General features: G+C 59.8%; 3 protein-coding genes across 5 annotated transcripts; 2 read left to right on the plus strand and 1 right to left on the minus strand.

The window, feature by feature from the left end:
• Positions 1-1,194: 1,194 nt before the first annotated feature.
• LOC141934395 (alpha-2-macroglobulin-like protein 1) lies at positions 1,195-15,129 on the plus strand. The gene is made up of 36 exons (XM_074849807.1): positions 1,195-1,414; positions 1,846-2,035; positions 2,426-2,588; positions 3,442-3,494; positions 4,162-4,182; positions 4,335-4,488; positions 4,636-4,720; positions 4,808-4,940; positions 5,032-5,146; positions 5,852-5,961; positions 6,096-6,260; positions 6,427-6,654; positions 6,982-7,039; positions 7,122-7,267; positions 7,520-7,669; positions 7,863-8,075; positions 8,357-8,453; positions 8,698-8,851; positions 9,031-9,256; positions 9,333-9,459; positions 9,749-9,870; positions 10,063-10,114; positions 10,363-10,437; positions 10,595-10,771; positions 10,963-11,044; positions 11,181-11,337; positions 11,483-11,557; positions 11,743-11,899; positions 12,027-12,244; positions 12,341-12,556; positions 12,630-12,754; positions 12,852-12,942; positions 13,065-13,133; positions 13,237-13,339; positions 13,519-13,560; positions 14,017-15,129. The coding sequence occupies exons 1-36, from the start codon at positions 1,224-1,226 to the stop codon at positions 14,046-14,048; spliced, it is 4,572 nt and encodes a 1,523-aa protein (XP_074705908.1). The 5' UTR covers positions 1,195-1,223; the 3' UTR covers positions 14,049-15,129.
• Positions 15,130-15,454: 325 nt separating this feature from the next.
• FTSJ3 (FtsJ RNA 2'-O-methyltransferase 3) lies at positions 15,455-23,266 on the minus strand. 3 transcript variants are annotated; one of them, XM_074849810.1, is made up of 22 exons: positions 22,997-23,266; positions 21,916-22,042; positions 21,713-21,818; positions 21,464-21,510; positions 21,193-21,272; positions 20,874-20,973; positions 20,508-20,702; positions 20,313-20,428; positions 19,686-19,790; positions 19,339-19,439; positions 19,184-19,264; positions 18,936-19,094; positions 18,461-18,596; positions 18,147-18,352; positions 17,908-18,028; positions 17,717-17,810; positions 17,318-17,462; positions 17,142-17,218; positions 16,871-16,973; positions 16,556-16,739; positions 16,360-16,454; positions 15,455-16,123 (listed from the first exon to the last, which is right to left on the minus strand). In XM_074849810.1, the coding sequence occupies exons 2-22, from the start codon at positions 21,980-21,982 to the stop codon at positions 15,934-15,936; spliced, it is 2,508 nt and encodes an 835-aa protein (XP_074705911.1). In that variant the 5' UTR covers positions 21,983-22,042; positions 22,997-23,266; the 3' UTR covers positions 15,455-15,933. The 3 variants fall into 3 exon arrangements, with proteins under 3 accessions (XP_074705911.1, XP_074705909.1, XP_074705910.1); XM_074849808.1 differs by lacking the exon at positions 22,997-23,266 and adding an exon at positions 22,941-22,993; XM_074849809.1 differs by lacking the exon at positions 22,997-23,266 and adding an exon at positions 22,599-22,767.
• A 66-nt stretch (positions 23,267-23,332) lies between these two features.
• On the plus strand, positions 23,333-27,210 carry PSMC5 (proteasome 26S subunit, ATPase 5). Its single transcript, XM_074849812.1, has 12 exons — positions 23,333-23,474; positions 23,964-24,035; positions 24,465-24,534; positions 24,704-24,801; positions 25,164-25,220; positions 25,334-25,564; positions 25,735-25,861; positions 26,033-26,223; positions 26,322-26,420; positions 26,517-26,627; positions 26,702-26,788; positions 27,097-27,210. Exons 1-12 carry the CDS (start codon positions 23,436-23,438, stop codon positions 27,148-27,150), a joined length of 1,236 nt encoding a protein of 411 aa, XP_074705913.1. The 5' UTR covers positions 23,333-23,435; the 3' UTR covers positions 27,151-27,210.
• Positions 27,211-27,633: the final 423 nt, after the last annotated feature.

Here is a 27,633-nt window from a genome sequence, read left to right on the forward strand (position 1 = left end):
ATCTGAGACCAAACCAGAGAGAGCATTCATTGCATGGGCAACAAGGCAGCAGAAGAAACAGCACAACGTGGGGTCGGTGGTGCCTGGTCAGGAGGGGCTGGGGGTCAACTCACTCTGGCTTCTGCTCTGAAGTGACGAGCAGCACTGAATGACAAATCCTCCATGAAATGTTTCCCCTCAGCAGCCCCGCAGGAGAGGCAGGTCCCCTCCACTCCTGAATTTATCTCCCCTTGGCCATGCTGCTCATTGCCCCCGCTGCATCCTGTCCCGGGTCCCGAAGGACTCGGTGTGCCAATGGCCCCGAGCTCCTTGTCACATTGAACAGTCCCTGGGATGCCTGTCGGGCCACTGACCCGTGCCCACATCCTGGGGTGGCAGGATGGGCTTGGGGCCATGCTCCTGCCTCATGTCCAAGCGAGTGGTGGGCACCAGCTTCCTCCAGACACTGACACTGTGTGGGTCTGATCCCGAAGGGCAGGGAGGTGAGCCCAGGGATGTATCCAGCAATACTCAAGTAGGGCAAGCATGGGGACAGCAGCTGCGGTCATCCGAGCGCCCCTGGGAAAGACGCCAGCCCCATCCATGGCTTCCCACAGCACTCCCTCTGCCTCTTCCCATGTCCCCAAAGGGAAGGGGACTGCAAAACCCCAGAGCAAGGAATGTGCTCAGGACACCATGTGACTGTTGTGGAGCTGCCTCAGCTTCCCAAAGTTCCCACCAGGACCGAAAGAGGCAGCTCAGCCCATGCCCCAGCACGGTGCACAGAAGAATTAGAGTGGGAGGAGCTGGCATGACAGGACAAGGCTGTTCTGTTCCTGTGCCCATAACTGATTTGACGAAATTGGAGGGAACTGGGCAAGAAGACAGACCAAGACCTGTGATCAGCCCAAATAGCTACTGTCTGGCTAAATTTAAAATACCTGGAAACAAGCCCTTCTGAGAAATTGCCACGAACTCACAGCCTGTTCTCATGATGTGCTGCCCACTTTCATTTGGGGAACTCATTCCCACTCCCTCCTGCCATCATTTCCTAGCAAACCAGTGTGTAGGTGGATCCTGCCCCCTGGTTTTGAACTTCTATAGCCTATGGGAACCTTTTCTCAAATTGCAAAAGTCTGTCAGAGCCTTGAACCCAGGAGGCTGTGGGCAGACGGTAAACATTGTCTTGGCTATATCTGCAGGTCCACACTGGATTCCTCTGCCAATCCTTGTTTGCTCACTGGATGGAAAGCAAAGATCTCATTTCAGAGCCTGGAGCAGAGCAGACGCAGGTCTACAGCAATTCAACACCCGGAGAAGGAGGCTGTGGCTGTCCCCAACGTCTGCTTGCAGCTGGAGACATGAGGTCCGCAGCTGCTCTGCCCATCCTGCTGCTCCTCATCCTGCACCTCGCAGCTGGGGCATCTGCAGCACAGTAAGCCCTCTCTGTGTCTGTCTGTCTGTGCCTGCTGGGAGGGTATTTAGTCTTGTTTCTTTAGCAGTAGGTAGTGGGAGCTAACCCTTCCCATGCACGGCACTGTTGGCCAGGATGGAAATGCTTGGGCTGGTGGGTTGTCCCTGCCCATGAGCATCGAGGACTTGGCACCCGGGGGCTGCTGGGGCTGGTGGTTCTCGGATGGTTTATTATAGGTGCTGCTTGAGTTGTAGCTGTGTGAGCGGAGCCTTTGCTTTGCTGAGTTGAGAAGTCAAGAGGAGCCCAGAAGCAGAGCAGGGAGGCTGGAGGAGGTGGCCCTGCACCCCAGCACAGCTTTCTGTGTGCCCAGGGGCTCTTCAAGACCTCTGTGGGGTCTGTACCGGGATGTGCCTCATCCCCACGCTTCTCATGTCAGCATTTCTCCTTGCCAGGAGTTATGTGGTCACATCCCCAGCTGTGATCTACCACCCCCACACAGCGATGCTGTGGGTCCATCTCAGTGGCCTCCGTGAGCCCGTCCAGGTGACCGTCCAGCTGCAGAGAAAAGACAGGACCCATAACATCATCCTGCTGGAGAGGAAGGTCCAGGAGCCTCATCTGTACCTGAACATCACCTTCCCCGTGAGTGTCACCCCATGCACAGCCCTAAGCGTGGAGGGGGATGCCCTGGAAACCCTGCTGCCTCCAGATAGAGCAGTTTCCCCCAGGTCCCCTGAGAGTGGAGCTCTGGTTCCACGTGGGGCTGGAAGTAAGCGTGCCTTTCCCATCTCATCCCCCACGCAGGCAAAACAACTCTAGGCTCAGCCCAGTTATTTGGAGGCTGAAATAATCCCCTGGTAGCAGACCTGCAGACTGGGACAGGGTGTTGCAGGGACATTTCTTCCAAGCCCCTGGCTTGAGGAAGGTGTCCCTGTGGGAGAGGAGTGCTCTGGGTCACTCAGAGTGAGCAGAGCATCCTGGCCATGGCGTATCCCTTTGTCCTCACTCAGTGCCTGGTGTTTCCCCTGGCAGGCTCCAGCCCCCACCAAAGGGAAGGAGGAAATCGTAAACCTACATGTCTCAATCCAGGGAGATTCCCTGGATGTCTCCAAGACAAAGAAGGTGATGCTGAGAGCCCTGGAGCCTGGGATCTTCATACAGACAGACAAGGCTGTCTACAAGCCTGGACAGCAAGGTGAGGTGGGCAGGATGGACCACCCTGCTCTGGGCTGAAGGACCTGGTGGGAGAGGGCTGCAGGAGGCTCAGCCTTGCTCCTACGCTGCATGGAAATAGGAAAGCTCATCCTGGGATGCACTGGGACCCCCAGCACTGGTCCAGGGCAATGCCAGGACACGCTGGCAGTGCTAGAGGCCGTGCTGCTTGGGGGACAGTGCCCCACTGCAGGGCTCAGGGTGGATTTCCATCCACCTTCCCCATGGGGAACCCCCCTCCCTGCAGATGCACCCACTCCTTGTCCTGGTTTCAGCTGGGATACAGTTAATTTTCTTCCTAGTAGCTGGCACAGTGCTGTGTTTGGGATTTAGTGAGAGAATAATGTTGATAAAACACAGATATTTAGTTGTTGCTAAGTAGTGTTTATCCTGAGTTAAAGATTTTTCAGGGAGGGAGCGTGGCCAGGAGAGCTGACCCAAACTAGCCAAAGGGCTATTCCATACCGTAGGGCATCATGCCCAGTATAGAAACTGGGGGGAGTTGGCCGGGAGGGACTGATCCCTGCTCAGGCATCGGTCAGCAGGTGGGGAGCAACTGCACTGTGCATCGCTTGTCTTTTATTTCTCTCTTTTTTATTATATTCCTTTTCATTACAAGTATTATTATTATATTTTTAATTGTTATTGTTATTATTATATTTTACCTTATTTAGTCAGGAAACTGTTCTTATCTCAACCCATGAGTTTTACTTTTTTTTCAATTCTCCTCCCCATCCCACTGGGAGCGGGGAGGAGTGAGCGAGCGGCTGCATGGTGCTTAGTTGCTGGCTGGGGTTAAACCACAACACTCCTGCATCCCCATTTGCTATTTACAGTGAAGTTTCGAATCGTCTCTTTGGATAAAGACTTCGCGCCCAGCAATAAGAAGGTGAGAGCAGGGCTGGGGAAGGGGGGAGGCAACAGGGCTCCTCTGCACTGCCCTCCTACAGTCTCGGCAAGCCGTGACAGAGGTGTGGGAGTCAGCCAGCACCTTTCTCCTCGGGAATCCTGCCCCAGCCAGCTCTGCCTGGGTGGCTGTACTTCCCAGGGATAGGGATGCCCTGTGGCGTTCACAGAGGCTTCAGCAGGCTAAGGAAAGACAAAGCGGAATTACATGTGTGACATGGGAATGTACCCACTTAAACTTTCAGTTAGGGATGTAGCAATGATAAGGGGAAAGCAGGGAAAGTGCTGTTGATATCACCAAGTCAGACACCAGGATTACATCCGAGTTCAGTCTTTGGTCCCCCAAGCAATCATCTGTGTCTCTGGAAGCACAGGAGGTTCCCAGATTAAATGGTTGCTGGTTTCTTGGGAAGGCACTAGGAGATGCCACCTCTCCATGCCATGCCGGCAGTGCCCTCGGCTCATCCCAGCTAGAGCCACCCACAGGCTCAGAATCAATCCCAAAGCTAATTGAAGTGTTGGAAGTTCACAGCATCCCACAAATAACCCTCACTGTCCTCCATCCATGGCTCCATAGATGTCCCCACCCTGGTGAGACCCCAAGGAAGGCTTTGAATTTCTCCTCTAACCATGTTCTCTTTGCTTTGCAGCTGCCCCTTGTCTTCCTGAAGGTCAGTCTGAGAGATGGAGGGAGGTTCCTGGGCGGTGTGGGCTTGGGAAGGTGGTGTGGCTGGGAGAGGAGAAGTATAACATAGCCATGGGCTGTTTTATTGTGGAGTGCTGGGATCCCCGGGGTGCTGACGCCACATGTCCCTATGTGCAGGATCCCAGCGGGAACCGCATCGCGCAGTGGCAGGAGGTGAGCCCGCAGCAGGGCATCGTGGACCTGTCCCTCCCGCTGGCTGCAGAGCCAGCTCTGGGCACGTACATCATCGAGGCGGAGGGGAAGAGCCACTCCTTCAGCGTGGAGGAATATGGTACGTGGGACCAGGAGGTGCATGGTGGGTGGAAGTCCCACCTCGGCATGTCGCTGTGGGCAGCATGTCCTGGCCCCCCTAGCCACCCAGGCACCGCTGTCCTTGTCCTGGGAGCAACAATCCTCTCTCCTTTTGCTTCTCCATCAGTGCTGCCCAAGTTTGAGATGACCATTGATCTCCCTGCTGTGGTGCTGGAGAAGGACAAGAAGTTTCAGATGGAGATTTGTGGACGGTGAGCCTGAAGCAGCCTGTGCCGGGATGGGGGTATCCAACGTGATGTGGTCTATCAGGCCCACCCTCACCTCCCTCCACCCAACAGGTACACCTATGGGAAGCCTGTCCAGGGGAAGGTCCAGGCCAGCTTGTGCCAGCCCTTCAGGCACATCTGGAATGTGTACAGACCTTATGGCGCCCCTGAGAAAAAGATGAACTGCGTTGTGGTTAGCGGGAAGGTGAGTACAGCTGGGGATCGTGGGTGCCGCTGGGACAGCCATTCCCCCCTTCCCGGGACTGCTGATAACAGGGTTGACTCTCTCGCTCTAGACTGAGAAGAACGGCTGCTTTTCAACAGAGGTTTTGTTGAGTGCCTTCAACCTGACCAGCTCCAGGTATCAGAAGCAATTCCAAGTCCAGGCATCATTGGTGGAGGATGGTACAGGTAGGGATGGCGATGTTCTCCTGCTTGGGCAGGGGCACTGCTGCTCGTGTGTGGCTTTGTGTTCATTCCTGTGTGCACTCAAACGCATGTGGCACAGGCGTATCAACCTTCTCCAGGGAAGCCCAAAAACAACGCTGTGGTTTAGAGGTGCAATTGTGCAGGGACTGTGTCCAGGCAGGGATATGAGCCAGGTCAACAAGGCCATACTCCTAATTCTGACCAGAGAAATGGTTGGGAGGCAAAAACACCTTTCCAAAATCCAACAGCTCGCCTGACACTATGGCTAGCAACGAGTCAACACAAAGCAGTGGTTTCACCCACCAGTCTGGTGGCGTGGCTTTGTTCTTTGAGATAATCCACCTCACCCACCAGAAGTGACTGCCAGTGGCTTGGCTTCAGAAAAAAAGAAGACCAGGGGTTGTCCCAGGCCCCCTGGCACTGAGGTGGCCCTGCATCATGGCGCTTTGGTGAAGCATCTTTTCTGAAGTCTCTGCAGCCAGCTGCACTTTGGTTTTAGGTCTAAAACATGCTGTAGAGGTTTTGCTTCTCTTCTAGGAGGTGCAAACTGTGCTCGAAGCTGCCAGCTGCTGAGGGAAAGCCTAAAATGTCCAAGACCTTTATTGCATTATGACAGGGGAGCTGGCAGCAGCTAACCTGTGCCCTGTGTCCCCGCAAGACCCTTAGCTCCCCACTCCCTCTCCACAGGACTGGAGCTGAAAAACACCAAGAGCTGCAAGATTTTACCTGAAATTGTCACTGTCACTTTCGAAAACATCAATGATTTCTACAAGCCTGGGATTCCCTTCACTGGGACGGTAATGGGGGGGTCCCTGCACCCTGCTGCACCCCGTCCTGCTCCCTCTGATCCCCAACCCTGCTATCCCACCCCTGCCCTCTGCCCCACGGCTGCAGCCCAGCCCGGGCCATCTCCCCTTCCCTCCTGGTACAGATGCTGCTGAAGGGAGCCGATGGTGCCGTGCTGCCACAGAAGCAGCTCTTGCTCATCGTTAGCCAGCAAGGAAAAGACACAAGACAGACTTTCCTGACAGACAGATCAGGGAGAGCCTCCTTTGAGCTGGAGACTTCTGGTTGGAGTGGCAAGGTCTCCCTGCATGTAAGTGAGCCATCTCCCACCCCTCGGAGGTACCTGTGCTGCTTTCTCCACTGGTACAGGGCTGGGCACCTCTCCAAGCCTGCACCAGTGATGCCTGGCACCAGGACCAGTACCTCATGGGCTGCTGGACAGCTTCACCGCCCTGACTTCTTCCTCCATTGCTCAGGGTCAAGTCAATGAGACAGCTCACACCCAGAACGATGGCTCGACACTCATCTACCAAAATGTCCACACACATCTCAGGCCCTTCTTCTCAGCGAGCAGGAGCTTCCTGCGGATCCGCCGGCTGGAGAGGGAGCTGCCCTGTGGCCAGCCCCAGCAGCTCTGGGTGGACTACATCTTCAGCAAGGAGGCCTTGGGGACTGAGCTGGAGAGCCTGGATGTGGTCTTCCTGGTGAGTCCCAGACCAGGGAGGTTGGGCAGTGGGCATTAGGGTGGTTGTGTGTGAAGGTCCACATCTACACACACAGTTGTGGTTGTGTCCCTGAGGACAAGACAATGAGCAATCTTGTCCTGGCTAGACTGAGAGGCCTGTGCCTGACAGTAGAGGTGTCTGCTGGGACTGTTGGACCTGCATGCCAATGGGAGACATTGTGGGGGTTGGAGACTGGGCAAGGTCAAAAACCATCCCAACACCTTCACTCTTGGGTTCATCCTCCATCAGGACATTTTGGTTTCACAGAAAGCATCATTTCAGTTGTTCCCATCTCCTTCTCTGCAGGTCCTGGCCAAGGGGACCATTGCCACTGTCCTCAGGAAAGAGCTGCCTGCAGAGGCTGGTAGGTCCCGAGGCATGGACGGGCTGTGCAGGGCTCTGCTCTCTGGGCCTGGTCCTTATCTCCCCTCCTTTCTCATGGCCAGGGCTGAGAGGCTCCTTCTCCCTGGAGCTGCCCATTGGCCTTGAGCTGGCACCCATGGCCAAGGTGCTGGGCTACGTGGTGCTGCCCAACAGTGAGATGGTGGCTGACAGCACCGAGCTCAAGGTGGAGAAGTGCTTCCCCAACGAGGTGAGTGGAGGCTGCTGGAGATGGGGGAAACACCCCATGTCTTGTCCATAGCTTGATGCCCTGAGGTCCATCCTGCTCCAGATGTATCACAGTGTCACAGTCTCTTTAATCCATGCCCTGATCTCCAAACCCTCAAGTCTGATTTTACCCTTGTCTAGAAGAGACCTCCATGTCCATGGCTTGGAGCTGCTCCTGCATGGGAGATGGCTCTCCCTCCTGCCCTTGCCTCCTGACATCCCAGTCCCTCCCCAGGTGAAGATGGCTTTTTCGGAGGACAGGGCTCTGCCTGGCTCAGCACTGCAGCTGCAGCTGGAGGCTGCCCCAGGATCCCTGTGTGCTGTCCGTGCTGTGGACCGGAGCGTGCTGCTCTTGAAGCCTGAGGCCGAGCTCAGCACAGAGGCAGTGAGTGGTGGCAGGGCCCAGGGCTTCTTCTGCAGTCCTGGGGACCAGCCGGGGATGGGGGTGGGAAGAGATTACATTGGCTTGGACCTCCCCTATGGAGATGTGGTGCCGTGTTGGCTCCTGGGCAGTCCTGCTCCTGGGCAGGGGTAGGTGCCTGGCTGGTTTTGTACCTAGCGCACATGTTTATTCCCAGGTCTACAAAGTACTCCCCAAATTTGACTACCCTAGAAGCATTCAGGACCCACCACCCTGTCCAGTGTCTCCCTGGGACTATCCCATCGACTATGACTTTCCTGTCAGCCCACTTGTAGTGGTAGAGCAAGACTTCGTTCTTCCTCCAGCAAGGCATCGCTTACTTTCCCCTTTTCAGAGGAGTTCCCAGGAGGACACCTACAAGTTATTTCAGGTAAAGGCCCTGCCTGCCTGTGCCTCCTGGTTCCTCTTCATCCAGGAGCTGGCTATGGTTTGCTCAGGGTCCTGGGAAACCACAGCACTGTCCCATGAAAGCCACACTCATGGCAAAGTCTTTCCCATGAAAGACACACCCATGGCAAAGGTCTTTCCCTTTCCCATGAATGCCAGGCTCTGGTCCTTCTCCACTTGTCATCTTCTGCAGCCCTGTGACTATTTACTGCTGGGATGGGGATATTCCTCCTGCTGGGTTTCAACCTCTTTTCTTTTTCACAGAATGCAGCACTGAAACTTTTCACCAATGCCAAGACCAGTGATGTTTGCAAAGAGATATTTGGCTTGCCTGGGATGCAGCTTTCCCAAGGTCCCACAGGTCAGCACAGCCCTTGTTTTGCTCACTCTGCTGAGCCCTCTCAGGAGAAAAGAGCAAAGAACTGGTGCCCAGTCCTGGTTTCCGTGTCCTCAGGGGGACTTAGAGCCATCCTGAAAATCCACTCGGCATCAAAGGGCTTGAGGAGGTTTGAAAAGGATTTTGGCCACCTTCACGCTGCCTGCAGGCGATGTACAGCTGAGATGCAGAGACCTGTGGACCCTAATTTCTGCTTTGCCTTTTCCAGGTGGCTTTAGGTCCTATGCCACCTATGTGACTGAACAACTTGATGCCCTGAGAGTAATGAGCCCTGGTATCCCCGTCGTCGCTGTCCAGGAAGAGCCACCGGCACCTCGGACATATTTCCCAGAGACGTGGCTGTGGGACCTGATCCCTGTGGGGTGAGTGAGGACGGTCCCCATGGGGCTGGTCCTCTCCCCACCTCCCCTCCTGCATGGAGGGAAGTTGGGGACATCAGGATGGCTCCTTCTCCCACAGGGTGATAGCCAGCTCAGCTGGGCATGGCACCAGCTGTGGGTGACCATGGCGGGATGGCCTTAGGATGTTCTTCATCCCACAGGGAGGGGGGCTCTGCAGAGGTGACGGTGACGGTGCCTGATGCCATCACCAAGTGGGAAGCCAGGATGTTCTGCACGTCCCCGTTGGGCTTGGGGCTGGCCCCTGCCACCGCCATCACGGCCTTCAAGCCCTTCTTCGTGGAGCTCGCGCTGCCCTATTCCGTGGTCCGCAACGAAGCCTTCACCCTTGTGGCCACTGTCTTCAACTACCTGCGGCAGTGCCTGCGGGTGAGTGGTGCTGGGGAGGGGGCCCTGGGGCTGGGGTCTGGCAGGGGCTGATGGACCTGTGGCTGTGGTCTGGCAGGTTCAGGTGACATTGGTGGAGTCAGCGGAGCTGGAGGTGTCGCCGAGCGCGAATGAGCTGTACGGTGGTTGTATTTGTGCAGACGAAGCGAGGACCTTCCGGTGGGGCGTGCAAGCCACCAGCCTGGGTACAGAGCACCAGAACCACAGCAGGACCCTCCTGCCCTGCTGCTTGGGGACCCTCTCAGAGGATGGGGTGTGCAGGGAGGACAGGAGCAAATGCAATACCACCTGGGAGGCTCTCCTCTGCTCCACTTTCACCCTCCCTATTGCCTCACAGCACCGTTCCTCAACATGGTGACCTCCATCCTGATCCAACCAGCCCCACACAAAGCCCCAGGGGTGATGCAAGCCCGTGGGGCTGCAGTGTAGGCTGGGGGACTCCATGGGGACTGAGTGCCCTGCTTGCATTCACAGGGGAGGTGAACATCACCATCAGCACCGAGGCCCTCAGCTCCAAGGAGCTCTGTGGCAACGAGATGCCCGTGGTGCCGGCCCAGGGGCGCGTGGACACCATGATAAAGCCCTTGCTGGTGCAGGTCAGATGGGTTATGGAGGAGGAAAGTGGGATAGGTTTGGGGACAGGGTCCGAGCAGCCCTTGGGGTGCAGCGGGAGGACCAGGAGTGGGATAGCACCCAGCTCCAAGCCTGGGCTGCAGGCATGACCCTGTGGGACAGGGGAACACTGCTGGTCCCTTGTCCTGACCAATTCTGGTGCTGCTTCCCCACAGCCCGGAGGCATCCTGGTGGAGAAGGCGCACAACTCCCTGCTCTGCCAGGAAGGTAGGATCGGCTGGGGGTGTCTGGCAGTGCTGTGGGAATGTGGAGCAGGAATGCTTGGCCACTGGTCACAAGGGCCACCAGGCCAGAGGACCCAAGGACCAGGGTCCCTAGGGGCTCCCAGCTGAGATGTTGCAACCCAGCCTTGAGCCTGTGGAGGGTCAGAGCAGGAAGGGGGTGGGCAAGGGCGCCATGGGGCAGGGCCAGCAGCAACTGGGCATCCTCACTGTCATTGCCCTCCATCCCCACAGTCACTGAAGAAATCTCCTTGGAGGTTCCTGCAAACATCCTGGAGGGCTCCCAGCGAGCCCACATCACTGTGATGGGTAAGGGACAGGCAGGGGACAGGGGACCACCTGGGGCAGGGAGGGTGCAGAGCTCCATGGCCCAAGCTCAGCAGGAGGTGGGACCACCTGGAGCTGAGATGGGAGGGGTACAGGGGACACAGCTGATGACAGTGCTCCTCATATCCCCCTGGGATAGGTGACATCATGGGCAACGCTCTCCAGAACCTGGACCACCTCCTGGCCATGCCCTACGGCTGTGGGGAGCAGAACATGGTTCGCTTTGCCCCCAACATCTACATCCAGCAGTACCTGGAGAAGAGCGGGCAGCTGCACCCCGACATCCGCGCCAAGGCGCAGGGCTTCCTGCAGAGCGGTGAGCATTCCTGGTCCCCTCCTCTCCCTGTCCCACCCTGCCTTGCTGCTGAGGGACACCACTGCCTCATATCCCTCCTCCCCATTTTCTACCTGCACCCTGGGGTGGGTCTGGGTTCCAGGCTGCCTCTGGGGTCCCCTGGGGTTGTAAAAACCACGATGTAAAGACTCATCCCCATCTCCTCCCCACAGGGTACCAGCGAGAGCTGCTCTACAAACACGATGATGGCTCTTACAGCGCCTTTGGGAAGAGCGATGACAGTGGCAATACCTGGTGAGGGACCACACAGGGCTCGGACAGGCTGTGCAGTGGCATCCTGCGGGGACCAGCTGTGCTTAGGGGGTCCTTCTGCCACCAAGCACACCCCAGCTCCAGTCTCCCATCCCTCTGATGTCCCTCTGGCTCGTAGGCTGACAGCGTTTGTCCTCAAGTCCTTCGGACAAGCCAGAGCCTACGTGGCCATCGAGGAGCGGCATATCACGGACGCGCTGCGCTGGCTGCAGAAGCAGCAGCAGCAGACGGGCTGCTTCCGCAGTGTGGGAAAGCTCTTCAACAACGCCCTGCAGGTGGGTCGGTGGGGTGGGGTGGGACATGGGGACACACGACCAGGGCCAGCTTGGCCCCAGCATGTCCCCGGTGGGGAGGCAGTGGGGGAGTCTCTGTGCCGGTGGCACGGTATGCCCGACCTGTCTCCCGCTGTGCCCTTTGCAGGGTGGTGTCTCGGACACGCTCTCACTGTCAGCTTATGTCACGGCTGCAATACTGGAGCTGGGGCTGTTGCCAAAGGTGAGGATGACCCCATCATCCCTGGAGGGGCTGGTGGGGTGGGAGGGGTGCTGGGGTAGGGGGTCTGTCTGTTCCATGCCACCTCCTAGCCAGATCTGGGTGCAACTGGTCTTACTGGGCAGAACTGACGTCTATGAGCGATGCCCATGTCCATGGGCTAGTTCCTGACTCTGGTCCCATGCCAGGACCCGATGGTGAGCTCAGCCCTGCAGTGCCTGGAGGCTTCAGCTACGGACGACCTCTACACTCAAGCGCTGCTCGCCTACGTCTTCGGGCTGGCAGGGCGCAGGGAGCAGCAGCAAGCCCAGCTGCAGAGCCTAGCCCAGCGCAGCATCAGTGCAGGTACCACCCATTGCTGCCAGGGGCAATTCTGGGCAGTGCCACCCTCTACCTGGGTCACCCCATGCCACCCCCAGTCCCCAGAGACCCCCGGAGCAGGGGGTTGAGCTCCCACCCCCTTTTCTTCCAGAGGGGCAGCTCTACTGGCAGAGGAAGGAGAAGGCTCTGCCGCCCTCGCAGCCCTCCTGGGCTACCGCCGCGCCAGCGGAGGTGGAGATGACCGCCTACGTCCTCCTGGCCTACCTCTCCCAGCCCCAATTGTCCTCTGCTGACCTGGGAACTGCTTCCCACATCGTCCGCTGGCTCAGCAAGCAGCAAAACCCCTACGGGGGCTTTGCCTCCACGCAGGTACCGGCACCAGGGTCCAGGGGGCTGCTCCAGAGCCTCCCCTCCCTGTATCTGCAGTTAGGGGTGACCCTGACTCTGTGCTTCCTCCACTCCCAGGACACCGTGGTGGCCCTGCAAGCCCTGGCCAAATACGCCGCCCTGACATATGGCAGCAACGGGGACTTCACGGTGACAGTGACATCGCCGACGGGCACCGTGCAGGATTTTGTGCTGCACAACAGCAACAGGCTGGTGCTGCAGCGGGCGGCTCTGCATGAGCTGCCGGGGACGTACAGGGTGCGAGCCCGTGGGCAGGGCTGTGCCCTGGTTCAGGTGGGTATGGCCCGGGGTCCCCATCCTTGTGTGGAGCCTGCTCCATGGCTCTAACCCTCCTGTGTCACCCCAGGTGACCCTGCGCTATAACGTGCCGCCCCCTCCGAGCGTGGGGACGTTCGACCTCCGCGTGGAGACAGAGCCCAGGGAGTGCACGGGGGATGCCAGCACCCGCTTCCGCCTCCTCCTCCGGGCACGGTAGGGGCCGGGGCTGCCCCCTGTGTTTAGAGGGGCTGGGAGCAGCCAAGGAGGGAGGGCAGAACCCCAACCCCACCCCGGGGCTCTGCCCTTGCAGGTACACTGGGGAGCGTCCTGCCACCAACATGGTTGTCATTGAGGCCAAGCTGCCCTCTGGCTACATCCCGGACAAGAGCTCCATTGTGGAGGTGAGAAGCCCCCGCTGCCCCTGGGACCCCCTCTGCCCCACGGGGGCAACGACCCCGGGTGTTGGCCCCAGCTGGGGCACCCACCAAGCAGCTGTTGCTCATCCTGAGCTGTGTCCCTCCAGCTGAAGAGGCAGAAGCTGGTGAAGAAGGTGGAGGTGCAGCCCGACCAGGTGACCATTTACCTGGACCAGGTGAGATGGGGCACAGGGAAAGGAGCAGGACCCCACGTGCTGGGGCGTGGGGATCCCTCCCCATCACAGATGGTTGCACCTCACCCTTGAGCCATCTCCACAGCTGACAAAGGAGGAGGAGACCTTCACCTTCACCGCCACACAGGATTTCCCAGTGAGGAACCTCCAGCCGGCCACCGTGACGCTCTACGACTACTACGAGACGGGTGAGCCTTGCCAGGGACAGGTCCCCGGGGTGTCTGGCCCTGCTGCCACCCCTTGCCACCCTGATGGCTTGTGGGGCAGGGAGGGGCAGGCTGAGCTTTCAGTTCACACTGATGAGCTTTGGCTCATTAATGGGACCAGCTCACCCTGAGCCCATTGGTCACCATCCCTCCCGTTGCAGGTGACCGCACGAATGCTGCCTACAGTGCACCTTGCAGCTCAGGTATGGTCCGAGCCTGAGAGGGCAGAGGGGTCACCCCAACATCGGGACCCTGACGGGCACCCACTGACCCTGAAGGGCCAACCTGGGCTGTGCTGAGCCCCTGGCCTCAGGGGATGGAGGGCAGTCAGTGGGGATGGAGGAGCCCTGCCAGGAGCCCCAGGGATCCATGGGGACTGGCTGGCCGGAGTGTGGGGGCCTAGAGGTCAGGGAGGACCTGGCGTCCAGGTGCTGGGGTGCAGAGAGGAGCTGTGCCTCTTTGAGGGGGCTCAGACCCCCATGAGGCCTGGCTCCCCTCCTCTGACCCCTGCAGAGCTCCCCTCTCTGGGTTTGGGGTCACACAGGGATGAGACTGAGCTCCGAGGGATGGGGCTCAGCTGGAGGGACAGGGGCAGCCGAGTGTGGCTGGGGGGGCAGAGCGACTCTCCTCTCACAGAACCTCCATATTTGATATTGAAGAGGCTGACAGTCAGGAGCAGGAAAACTTCTAGCACAGCCTGAAGCCTGGCAGCTGGTCCCCTCCGCTCGCCCCAACTCCCTCCATCACCGAGGACCAAGATGGCCGATGGTCTCTGCTCCCACCCTGGCCCTGGCCCCGACCCTCCATGAAGCCAGGACATGGCCCAGAGATGCTCAGAGGCTCACCAGCACCCAGCACAGCCCGGCTCGCTCAGGACTCGGCCACTTCTCCCTGCAGCACAGCTCCCACCCCACCAGGACACAACGGAGCCACAGCCAAGGGGCTGACACAGACCCCGGGGCAGAGACTTGCTGTTCTGCAAGCCCCTGCCGCAGGTACTTGACCTCAGCTGAGGAGCCAAGTGGTGGCTTCACAGGGACACCCCAGTGCATCGCCCCCCACACCCCCAGGGAGCTCTGGGGCACCAGGTCTGGACTCTCCCCTCCCCCGGGCCCAGCAACAGCACCAACAGAATCACAGAATCATCCAGGTTGGAAAAGACCTTGAAGCTCCTCCAGCCCCACCATGAACCTCACCCTGACCGTACCCAACTCCACCAGATCCCTCAGTGCTGGGTCAACCCGACTCTTCAACCCCTCCAGGGATGGGGACTCCCCCCCTGCCCTGGGCAGCCCATTCCAACGCCCAACAACCCCTTCTGCAAAGAAATCCTTCCTAAGAGCCAGTCTGACCCTGCCCTGGCGCAGCTTGAGGCCATTCCCTCTTGGCCTGGTGCTGGTTCCTTGGCTCAAGAGACTCATCCCCCCCCCCGCACTCTCCTTTCAGGGAGTTGTAGAGCGCAATGTGGTCTCCTCTCAGACTCCTCTTCTCTAGACTGAACACCCCCAGTTCCCAAGATCTCCTCCCTCCCATCAGACCAACTGTCCCTCGCCCAGCAGGTCCCCACCACCATCACCCCTTCTTGCTCTCCCTGGGAGTCACGGTGCTACCCCAGTCCCCTCGCTGGCACTAACACAGGACCCCTGTCACCAGGAGGGACCTGGGGACACCTCCACAATCCCATCACAACAGTCGGGTGCTTGTTGATGGAGTGAAGCCGCAATCCCCCAGCCCCTGCCCTGGGTCTAAATAAATACATTTGCTCAAGTGCATCTTTTCTCTTGGTCTTTCTTCAATTTGCAGGGTCCCACATGTGGGGGTTACGATGGAGGGGTGGCGGGGATGGGTGGCTGCTGTGGAATGGGTTGGTGGGGCAGGGAGGGGGGATGTCAGGCTGGCTGGCTGCAGGGTGAGTCCATCATGGTGCAGCTGCTTTGCCAGAGACAAATCAAGCAGGCAGAAGCAGGCGGGCGCCCCAAGCACAGAAACCCACCCCCTGCCTGCCCTCCCTCTGCCTGCCAAGCGGTGCAGGAGGGGACAGGGCTGCTGGCCACGCAGGCCACTCACCTCACCAGGACACACAACACCTCCCGGCGCTGCCTCAGACCAGGGTTTAATGCTGCTGTAACCGAGGAGCTGCTCTGTGCAGGTCACCAACACCCGCCTGCCTCAGGGCTCGGCAGCCACGGTCCTGAGACTTCAGTGACAAGTACGGCCCAGGGAGCCGTCCCCTGTGCCACGACTTCTCTGGGGACAGCAAGGGCTGGCGTGGGTGCTCGTGCCATCCCTGGAGAGCAAGTTTCCCAGCAGAGCCAGCAACAGTGAGAGACTGTGAGATGCAGCCACACAGCGAGCGCAGGAAGGGGGTCGATGCTACAGTGCTGAGGCCAAATAAACCCTCCCTGCCCCAGCGGAGGACAGGAGACAATGTCACATCAAGGCACAGAACAGCAACGTGTGTCTAAGTCACAGCTCTGTCCCCATGCTGGCTTCCAAGGCCACGGCAGGAGGCCAGGAGCCAGCCCTGCCTGTGCCCCAAGCTGAGTCCCTTGCTTGAGGACGGAGCCAGTCCCACATCACTTATGGCGTTTTTTCTTCTGTTCTTTGCGCTTCTGAGCCCTCACATCCTTCTTCAGGCGGCTGTCGACGACCTTGAACTGGCCCTTGACGCCAGGAGGACGGCGCACCCGGGGTCCTACGCCTTTCTTAGCCACCAAGTAGGTGACCTGTCGCTTCTCCTTGGCCAGCCCAGCCTTCTTGTAGATGCTGCAGGAGAATGGCAAAAGGTGAGATGTAGCCAAAGACCAATATCGGGACCCAGCACTCTGCTGGGCCTTTGTGCCCCAAGACAGGGCTCCCTCGCTTGCTCTGCCACCCCTCAGCCTACACCGGGTCCAGCCTTTCCTGGGTCACACGCAGGAGCTGTCCCCGCGCCGTGGCTGCAGGGCCATGCCATCGCAAACCAGCCCAGCACAACACGAGGGATCTGGATCTCAGCTCACCGCCGCAGCTGGGCCACCTTCTCCCGCTCCGAGATGTCCACCGTGCTCACCACGGCCTCTGCTTTCTTCTTCATCTGCTCCATCTTCTTCAGCATCTGTGGAGACAGCGAGGGTGAGGGACAAGGGGGACGGGAGGGGGGACAGAGCACCTGGGAGGGAGGACAGAGCACCCGGTCACGTCCACAGCCCCACTCACCCGCCGCTTCTTGCGGGCCTTGGCCTCTGCCACCTTCTTGATGGGGCGGGCGTTGATTTCCCGCCAGCGCTGCCGATACGCCTCAACCGTCTGCCGGTCCACGGGTATCTGCTTGCGCCGGTGCTGCTTCTCCTCCTCTGTGAACCACTCTGGCAGCTCTCCCTCGTCCTCATTGAAGGAATATCTGGGGAGCACCCGGGTGAGTTGTGAGCGGGACATGGGGTCCCCACACCAATACATCTGCCACCCCCCTGGCCTGTCTCCTGCAGGGGGACCAACCGCTGCTCCCCCTCCAGCAACCACAGCTGCAAGTACCTGTTGAAGGAATCATCAATCAGGTCCCGTCTGGCTTTTTTGGAGGTGGCGATGACGGAGCCGAGCGCCAGGCCCTCTGCGTCCAGGACACGGGCTCTTTTCACTGCAGCATATGGACAGATTAAAGCCTGGCCTGCCTGCAATCAGGCTGAGACCCAGGGAGCAGCAAGCAGCCCCGCCAGCCTGGGTAAACATGGCCTGACCGTGCCTCCAGTCCCTAAAGAGGGACTTACAGGGTCCCCATGGGCGCAGACAGCACCCGCCCTCTCACCTGGATTCTCAATGGGCACCACCTCGAAGCCACCTGGCTCGACACGGCCCCGCTTCCTCCCCACCGGCGTCAGTGGCCTGCGGAGGGGAGTGGTCAGGGCTGGGGTCCTCAGCTCCAGCTCGTCAGGACTGTGGAGCTGGGGAAGAACATCCCGACCGCCCCCTCCCAGCCCTCACCTCTCCTCGTCGCTGCTGCTGTCATCATCGCTGCTCTGCTCATCCTGCGCTTCGCCAGCGTCGGGGCCTGTGTCTGCGGCAGGCGGGGGCTCAGCTGCAGCTTCCTCCTGGGGTACCACCTTCTGCCCTTTCCTTGTTGCTTTGTCTGGGGAACAGGAACCACTGGGTGAGAAAGGGTTGAGGCAGACCCCACTGCAGATCGCTCGTCTAGAGGTGCAGCTCATTAATGCTATGCTAACGCCAGCTTGTTAATTGTGGAACGATACAAGCTGGAAACAACCTCTGGAGACCTCCGGTCCTGCTCAGAGCAGCAGCCCCACCATGGTTTGATCCAGTGCCCCAGACCGGGCCGTGGCGCTGTCCCCCAGTGCCCCCCGCAGCGATGCAGCCCCCACTAACCTCTCTGAGACTCGCGCTGTCTCTCAGCCAACATCTGTGACTGCCCCAGCTCCAGGTCCTCATCTGCGTCATCCTCGATGCCGGCAAAGGCGTCCTGGGGATGGGGAGCAGCGGGTCAGGGGAGCCAGGGCAGGCCTGGGGAGCTGCTGGGGCCGAGGCTGCCCTGTCATTTCCAGCCTGGTGGGACTCACCTTCCCGAACCACAGGCTGGTCTGCCGTTCCTCCAGCACCGACTTCTCCTCCAGGGGCACCAGCAGGGGATTCTCCCCTTCCTCCCCTTCCTCTTCCTCTTCCTTCTGCTTAAACTTCACCCTGTGACAAAGAGCAGCAGGATCAGTGCCCCCAGCCAGGATGGGGTGTGCCTGCTGCCGGACCCCAGAGCTGCTCCAAAGGAAGCCTCTGCCCCAGCGAGGCCTCTCCCAGCTCTCACCTCTTGGCACCCTGCTCTCGCTTTTCCCGCTCCAGCCGGCGCTGACGGGCCTCTATCTCAAGCAGCTCCTCTGGGTCCAGATCGCTGGCCAGGGACACATCGTCCTCTTCTTCTTGTTCCGAGACATAAATGTCATCATCCCCAGGTCCTATCTCCAGAAGGGCGTCTGCCGATGCCATGTCTCCCCGGGTCACCTCGTTCAGCAGCTGCAATGCAAGTGAGATGAGTCACAGGCTACAGTCTGTCAGCTGTGTGGCCACCACAGTCCTGGCCCCGGTGGCTCTGGGAGCCTGGCCTCCCCCTGCCCCACACACCGGGGTCCGGTGGATAGTCCGGAGGGAGAACATGCTGGTGTCACCATCATCGGCGATGGAGACACCAGGGAGGTCCATCTTCAGCTCCACACGCTCACGCTGCTTCCGCTGTTCCTTCAGGATCTTCTTCTTCTTTCTGAAGGAGGCAAAGGAATGAGGCTACATTGCCCCCCTCCCCACACACACATCCCAGTAGCTCATCCACTGCCACATCTGTGCCAGGTCTCCTTCAGCAGCACTGTCATCCTCTCTGAGGGGTCCCCAACCCTGGGACAAGTGGGTGCCCACACCAGCTGGGAACCGTTGCTTCACCTGCCCGGACAAGCAGACAACCCCGAGGAGCCCAGACCCACCACTCCCCCCCACCATCAGCAGAGGGACAGGCTCTGACACTACCCCGCTCTGTCCCCATGAGCCCCGCTGTGCTCTGCTGCCCCAGTGCTCCCCCATCTCTCCTCATGTGAAATCTTTTTACCTCTTTAACTCCGCCAGCTCCTTGGCCTTCATCTCCGCCAACGCCAGCTCTACCTCCTCCTCTTCCTCTTTCCCCACTTCATCAGCTGCAGCTCTTGGCAACGTTTTCTTCTCCTTCTTCTCCTCCTCTTTGCCTTCCTCCTCTTCACCAGAGCTCAGGCTGCCAAAAGGAAGGAGCTCAAACCATCTCTCCTGGTGACAAGCCCATCCCACCGTGCTGCCGCTCTGGGGCAACCCCGTGGTTCCTACTTGATATCCAGCTCCTTTGCCTGCTCTTTCAGTTTTTTGGCCAAAAAACGCCGCAACTTCGTCCTCCAGTTCAGCAGGGCTCTGTGCGGGAAGGCAGACCGTTAGAGACACCCACCAGGCCCTACACAATGCCCTGTCCCAGTTGCCCCCAGTACCTGAGCTCTTTGCGTCCCAGCACGCGGATGTCCTTGCAGCACTGACGCAGCTCCTCCGTGGTGGAACTGTGATTCTCCAGTTCACCGTCCCCCAGTGTGATCTGGATGGAGCACAGGGAAATAAATTAAGCATGTATGTTAAGTTCCTTTCTTTGGTAAGAATAATTGACTTATAAAACACAAGGAGAATGACTGGCTAAACTCCAGGTGGGCTCCTGCCCTGCCTCCCCTTTGCAAGAATAGGAATGGGGCCATTGCTGGGGGCACCTGGCTCCCTCTTTTCATTGCTCTGTGCTCCTCGGGACATCTCAGGGGCCACCAAGGTCCCCCTCACTCCAGGCACTCACTTCATTGGCCTTGGAGAGGAAGTCCACAGGGTTGGGAGCCTTGAGGAAGTCCATCAGGGTGAAGCGGTGGTAGAGGGTTGTGTCACCATCTGCGTAGCCTTCTGCCTGCAGGAGAAAAGAGCTGTACGAGTGGTGGCAGGGCACATACAAGCACCTTCAGCACCCCAAAAGGATGAATGTCACGTAACTCATGTCTTGCTGCAGCGTCCACTAAATGTGCCCACACGACTTAGAGATGAGAGCAAGTTACCAGCCCCAACCCACCAGCTCCCGTGCCTCCCAGTCCCACCTCAGCCTCAGAGAGGTGACAGTGATAGAAATTTGTGTCAGCTCCATGCCCAGCTGAGGCCACTTGACATGACCTTTACTGTCCCATGTCCTAAAGACACACAAATCCAGTGACCAGCTGTTGTAGAGAAGGTTTTACTGATCTATACCCAGCCTCACAACTTGTATCACCGTTTCTCTATCACTGCACTTCCCTCTAAGGCTGTAAACCTCCCCAAAACTGTCTCTTCCACCACTTTGCATTCCCAGACCTTTCATTTTCCTGAGCAACTTTGCTTATTACAATCTCTTTGACCCCAGTCTCATGCCCCTTTAGTGTATGTTTGGCATTGCTCACACCTTTGGCTTCTTTTTGCTGATCAGCTCGCTAACAGACTTAGTCTGAACCTCCACCTCCTTGAAAGCATATTTTGGGTCAAAGAACTTGCTGTCGATTTTGTCTGGAGCCTGATAACCTGGGATGGAGAAATAGGAGCTATCAGTAGGTTTTTCCCAACCCTATTCCAGCGGCTGCAGGTCCCCCCAGCCACTCACCCTGGCACACCACGAAGATCTCAGCAGACTCATTGCGGGAGGCTTGGGGTTTGGTGGCCTGGACCTTCTGGAAGAACTGCTGGAAGATCCAGAGGAGCGGCTGGTAGTCCCGGGAACGAAAAACCTTGGTGATGAACCAGCCACCCTTGCAGAGGAATTCGCAGGCCAGTTTCAGGGCCATAAGGGTCAGGTTGGCTGGAGCAGGGGAGAAGAGCAGTCAGCAGTCGTCACTGCCCCCACCGCCCAGCTCCCTGTCCCACAGCGCACATCACTGCCACCCTGCCCTGCTGGGATATGAGATGGGCCCCTCATACCCCCCCCCAAAAACATGCCAGACCACATGCGCTGGCCCCAGGCAGGCCCTACCTTGGGAGTAGGCATCATGCACCCAGCTGGCTCCCACGTTGGGTGCTCCGTCGTTCAGCACCACATCCACCTTCCACGTCTGCAGCTCCTTGCGCAGGGCCTGAGGGATGCACACATGCTTTTGTCCCACTGACCCCTCTGCAACAACCAAGAGGCAGCATCCCCCGTCCACGTCAGCTCAGCTCAGCCCCCTGACTCCGTCCCACCCCGGAGCGAACCCCAGCTGAGCGGGTGGGGTGAAGCCTGCTCCCATTGCAGACGGACCCGCTCAGAGCCAGCCTGGCATGTGACGCTCGGGGCAGGGGATGTGGGTTTGTACCTGGCGGCACTTCTCAGTGGTGATGTCCTCCTGCAGCGTCACCACGTTGGGAATGGGCTTGATGGGGACCAAATCCACTCCTGGTGTAAGGAAGAGATATGAACACTGCAACCCCTCAAAACTGGGCTCCAGCCCATCCCACAGGGCTTCCCCTCCTGCCCTCTCCTCCTACCAGGATCCCCAATCCAGGGTCCCCTTTCTCTGACCACATCCAGGGACTGTGGTGGAGGTCCCTACCCCCAGTCTGCTCCTGCCAGGTCCCATCACTCACCAATGATCAAGCTGGAAACTGGCATGAATTTGGAAGCCACCTGCAGCCTGGAAAGAACAGAGAGGAATGAAACTACAGCAGGATCCCAGGAGAGCCCCCAGCCTTAAACTGTGCTGCCAGGAGTTGGGGGATCAGCTTTGGCACTGAGGGCAGAAACACAACAACAGAAAACACACAAGTCACTTTATTACAGTGTCCCAGGGCAGCTGGTGGCACCAGGCTGTGACTTGGGGCCCTCACACCACTCACCACCCGCCGGGGGCTGCACACAGGTCCAGCAGCGCCCGGGCCTTCTGCAGGAACTGGAACTTCCTATTGAGCTGCAGAAGCTTGAAGGAGGAGCGGGAGCGAAAGCCTGTGGGAGGAAGAGCCGCAGGTTATGGATTACCGGGGTTATGGGTCACCAGGACTGCAGCCCCCCGTGCCCCGCAGCGAGCAGGCAAGCCCCTCACCCGTCTCCTTGGCCAGGTGGTAGAACTTGTCCCGCCGGCTCTTGCCCAATTTGCTTTTCTTGCCCATGGCAGCGCCGGGTGGGGCCCTCCGCGGAGTCGGGACCTGCTGTCAGCCACCGGCACGGACCTGAGGGGAACAGACGGGGTGAGCTCCGGCGCAGAATCACAGAATCATCTAGGTTGGAAGGGACCTTGAAGATCATCTAGTCCAACCGTTAACCCAGCACTGATAGATCCCAACTACACCAGATCCCTCAGCGCTGGGTCAACCCGACTCTTCAACCCCTCCAGGGATGGGGACTCCACCACCTCCCTGGGCAGCCCATTCCAACACCCAACAACCCCTTCTGCAAAGAAATGCTTCCAAATATCTAGACTAAACCTTCCCTGGCGCAACTTGAGGCCATTCCCTCTTGTCCTATCACTTATTACTTGGTTAAAGAGGCTCATCCCCCCTCTCTGCACCCTCCTTTCAGGGAGTTGGAGAGGGCCATGAGGTCTCCCCTCAGCCTCCTCTTCTCCAGACTAAACCCCCCCAGTTCCCTCAGCCGCTCCCCATCACACCTGTGCTCCAGACCCTGCACCAGCTCCGTTGCCCTTCTCTGAACACGCTCGAGTCATTCAATGGCCTTTTTGGAGTGAGGGGCCCAAAACTGAACCCAGTCATCGAGGTGCGGCCTCACCAGTGCCGAGTCCAGGGGCAAGATCACTTCCCTGTCCCTGCTGGCCACGCTACTTCTGATACAAGCCACGATGCCATTGGCCTTCTTGGCCGCCTGGGCACACTGCTGGCTCACACTGCAGCGGAGCGGAGGGACGGCCCGGTGTCCCCCGAGACCTCCACAGACCAAATCCAGCGTCCCCTCTGTGTTCCCCAGCCGCCGTGTCCCCCCGAGGCGCATCCCGGCCCCGCTGTTCCCCCGAAACCTTCTGACCTACCCCGGCCCGGGGTCCCCTCGGCCCTGACCCCCCAGCGCCCCCTTCCCCAGCCCAGGCCCAGCCGCGCCGCTGCCCCCGTCACACACACGACCCGGTCCTGGTCCCGCTGCCGCCGCGTGCCCTCACAACCTTCCCGGCGTACCCCGCGCGAGCCGCCCAACTTCCGCTTCCACTCGCCGTCGCCGCCATCTTGGGAGTGGCGCGTCCCCGCCGCCGTATTCAGGACGACTTCCGCGGTCGGAAGAAGGGGAACGATAACGAATCCCTTGAAGAAGCGTCTGCTGCCTGTCCGTGCCCCTCTGGTGCTTCGTGATACGGAAAAATCACCTTTGACCGTACCAAGATGGCGGCAAGGCCCCAACCGAAGCGAGCCCAAATTGCGCGTGCGCATCCCTACCAGGCTGGCACCGCACTGCGCATGCGCTCTCCGCGGCGGGGGGCGAGGGGGGTCTCCGGCGCCCGTGTCGTGATGGCGCGGCGGGGAGCGGAAGTGACGTCATCACGCCCGGCGCGCGGGGGCGGGCAGCGGAAGAAGGGTGGCGGCCATCTTTAGTGCCGGCAGGAGCGGCGCCGGGGTCCCGATGCCGGCGGAGAAGATGGCGGTGGACGGGCCCGAGCAGGTGCGGCTGGGCCGGAGCGGGGTGCGGTCGCCGGCTGGGGGGTGCTCGGGCCGCGCCGTGCTGCCGGGGGGCTCTGCTGGGAGCGGATCTGGTCGGGGCCTGGCGGGCGCCGTGACTCGGCGGGTCTTGCCTCAGCCTCCCCGAGGTGGCGGGGGCCGACCGGGCCCTGGGTCAGGCCTTGGGGGATGCGGGACGAAGCTCTAGGAGGGGTGGGGAGGAGTGGGAAGCGGTGTGTGGGTGGGGGTGGCGAAACTCGCAGGGGAACGGGAGCTTGGGGGGTGCTGTTGGGCACCGGCCCGGGGAGGCAGAAGATGGGTGGGAGGGACAGCGGGGACCCAGGACGTGACCCAAGGAGGCTGGAGGGGGCAGTGGGGACCGGAGGGCCCGCACGAAGGTTGACTGGGGGTAGAGGTGGATTTCGAGGCTCCAGGTGGAATGGGGAGGCCCTTGGGGCTGAGGCCAGTGCTGCTGAGCTCTGCTCTCTCGCAGATGGAGATGGATGATGGGAAAGGCGGCACAGGGCTCCGGCAGTATTACCTGTCCAAGATCGAGGAGCTGCAGGTGAGCCAGTCCCGGCTGCGCAGGAGATGCCCAGCTGGCTTGCCCCAGAATGGCATCGCTGTGGTTCCAGTTGAGACTGTGTGGCTGTTACCCTATGCCTGCACTTGCCTCAAGAGCACCCACAGCTTTTCCTGTGCTGTAGGTGCCCTGTTCGGGAGGAAGCTCTGCCCCAGGGTGGTATCTGCAAGCAGAATCCAACCCTGGTGGTGGGGGTGTACAAGATGAGTCTCAGTCCTGTGAGCAGTCAGTGCTGCTGCGTGTGTGTTGCCCAGCCCTTGGCTGTGGCGTTTGGCTGGCCGTGTCCTGCTGGGAGGGGCTGTCCCCTTCCAGGTCCCTGTCCCACAAAGGCCGTTGTGCTGGTGCCCACGCTGCGTTCATGTAAGCGCTGCATGGGATGCTGAGGCCTCAGCAGAGTTTTTTTCCCAACAGCTCATCGTGAACGAGAAGAGCCAGAACCTGCGGCGCCTGCAAGCGCAGAGAAATGAGTTGAACGCTAAAGGTACAGCTCAGCTCCTCTCATTTTCCTCGCTCTGGGGCTGGTCCTGCCTGCTGGGCTGGTGGCTCCTGGCCCAGTTGCCAGCCACTGTGGCAAGTGCTGCCCATCCGTCGTGGGCAGGGGGTCAGGGCACGGGTGCCTGTCTCTGGCGCTGACGTCTCCCTCTCTGCAGTGCGCCTGCTACGGGAGGAGCTGCAGCTGCTGCAAGAACAGGGCTCCTACGTGGGAGAAGTGGTGAGAGCCATGGACAAGAAAAAAGTGCTTGTCAAGGTATGAAGCTGAGCTGTCCTGAAGGGCAACCGGGGCTGGGGCCTGGCAGATCCTCCCTTTGGCCCATGGGGGTTGGAGCAAGTGTGAGCATGAGCTCTGGGCGGGTGTAACAAACACACGAGGTGAGAGTTCTTTCTGCAGAGGAGCATGTTACAGCAGCTCTCCTGGGCCCAAACCTTCCCCAGGTGGGTGGGAGGCACCTGGCTTAGGGCTTCCTGGGGGCAGGAGGGGCCGCGGGGTGTCTGGTGGTGGCTGAGCTCTCTGGCTCCTTCCTCCTACTCAGAGCAGCTGGTGTGGGTATTGGGCACACGATGGGACCTCACAGGGAAATAATTCTCATGGTGGCAACTGCTGCTTTCCAGGTACATCCAGAGGGGAAGTTTGTGGTGGACGTGGACAAGAACATCGACATTAACGATGTGAGTGCGCTGGGGCTGTGGGAAGGGACGTGACCGCTCCCTCCGGGCAGCCTGGTGCTGCCTGCCCCGTCCCTGCTGCAGGGGTGCTGAGCTCTCTTCTGCTCTTGCTGCAGGTGACCCCGAACTGCCGCGTGGCCCTGCGCAACGACAGCTACACGCTGCACAAGATCCTGCCCAACAAAGTGGACCCTCTTGTGTCCCTGATGATGGTGGAGAAGGTTCCAGATTCCACTTATGAGATGATCGGGGGCTTGGACAAGCAGATAAAGGAGATCAAGGAAGTGATTGAGCTACCGGTCAAGCACCCGGAGCTTTTTGAGGCACTGGGGATCGCCCAGCCCAAGGCAAGTGCTGCTGCTCTGGGTCTGTGGTCAGAGTCAGCATTTGGGGGTTCTGTGGTGCCACTGTGATGCTGCCTGTGTCACCCCTGGGTGCTCCCCATGTCTCCTGTCGGGGTGCAGCTGCCTGTGCAGGCACGGACAGGGGTGCTGAGGCGTCCATGTGGCTGTTGCAGGGCGTGTTGCTCTATGGACCCCCTGGCACAGGCAAGACCTTGCTGGCCAGGGCTGTGGCCCACCACACCGACTGCACCTTCATCCGCGTCTCGGGCTCCGAGCTGGTGCAGAAGTTCATCGGCGAAGGTAAAAGGGTGTGGGGGGAGGCAGCTGCTTGTGCCAGAGCCCCGACCAGGGCTCTGGTGGTGCTGGGTGGCCTCAGGACTGGCCTCTCACATGGTGTCCGGAGCAGATGGAAGCGCTGTGGCTGTGCTGAGCTGTGTGTGGTGCCAGGCCTCAGCCCTCTGCTCCCCACAGGTGCCCGCATGGTGCGGGAGCTGTTCGTGATGGCCCGGGAACACGCTCCCTCCATCATCTTCATGGACGAGATCGACTCCATCGGCTCCTCCCGCCTGGAGGGTGGCTCTGGTGGGGACAGCGAGGTGCAGCGCACGATGCTGGAGCTCCTCAACCAGCTTGATGGCTTTGAGGCCACCAAGAACATCAAGGTAGGAGGGTGCCAGCCCTGCCTGGGCCTGGGGCAGGGTCCCGCCACCCCTGTGGTGGCAGTGGGGTGCCTGGAGTGGGGACAGTTCTCCCCGTGCAGGTGATCATGGCCACAAACCGGATTGACATCCTGGACTCGGCTCTGCTGCGCCCTGGCCGCATCGACAGGAAGATCGAGTTTCCCCCTCCCAATGAGGAGGTAGGTGGGGTGCCCCGGCTCTCCCTTGGTCCTCTGCTGTCCCCAGCCCTGGCTGGGAGCAATTCCAACCGCCACTTTCTTGCCGCTCTCCTCTAGGCCCGCCTGGACATCCTCAAGATCCACTCCCGGAAAATGAACCTGACGCGGGGCATCAACCTGCGGAAGATCGCGGAGCTGATGCCGGGGGCGTCGGGCGCCGAAGTGAAGGTGAGCTGGGGGCCCTGTGGTGGCTCTGGGGCTGGCAGAGGGCCAGCGGTGGGTGATGTCCCTGTCCCTCGCAGGGAGTGTGCACAGAAGCCGGCATGTATGCGCTGAGGGAGAGGCGGGTGCACGTCACGCAGGAAGACTTTGAAATGGCTGTTGCCAAGGTAAGTGCCACGGGGGAGGTGAAGGGCAGGCGGCGTTGCTGGTGGATTCCTCCACCACCAGCTCCTTGGTGTGGGGGCACAAACTGCTGGGAGCTGCCATGCTTGAAGTGGGGGTGTGGGGGGCAGCTCTGGGGACAAACAATGGTGTTAAGGGGGTTGTCACCATGTGAGTGATGTGGAAGAGGCTGGGGAGGTGATGGAGGCTGCAGTGCCTTCCCTGGGCAGGGCTGAAGCTTGGTCCTGGGCGGGGGGTTTTGGGGGTTGTTAGCACCCCAATGGGAACCAAGGGTCTGCTCCTCCCTGCCCAGGTGATGCAGAAGGACAGCGAGAAGAACATGTCCATCAAGAAGCTGTGGAAGTAACGGTGAGGCTGGGGCTGCTCCTCGGGCTGCGCTATCTCTAATAAAGTGCTGCTATGGCCATGCCTGGGCCCTGATTTGGGGAGAGGGGCTGTAGGACTCCAGCACACACACACACACAGAGCTGCTGCTAACTGGTTTTATTAGAAAATATCCAAAATAGACAAAAAATGGTTACACAAGAGGCAGAGCAGGCACCCCTGAGCCGTACACCCTGGGAATATGTAAACGCCCCCCTCCCCTCTGCCTGTGACCGCCCGGAGAGGCAGAGCAGCTCCAGCCAGGCCACGAGGAGCCTGTGGGCAGGGGGTCAGCGGGGTTAAGGCACCTCAGCGGTGGTGGCCCCAGCCCCAGCGCTGTGGTCCCCTCCCTCCCCAGTATCTCCAGTTCTCTCGGTGCCCCGCTGACTGGTGCGGCATGCTCAGAGCCCCGCTGCCTGCAGGCTCCCAGGGGCAGAGCTACCCCCTCTGCCCCCCTGAGACCTCG

Source organism: Strix aluco, chromosome 24 (assembly GCF_031877795.1).
Source record: "Strix aluco isolate bStrAlu1 chromosome 24, bStrAlu1.hap1, whole genome shotgun sequence".
Taxonomy (NCBI): domain Eukaryota; kingdom Metazoa; phylum Chordata; class Aves; order Strigiformes; family Strigidae; genus Strix; species Strix aluco.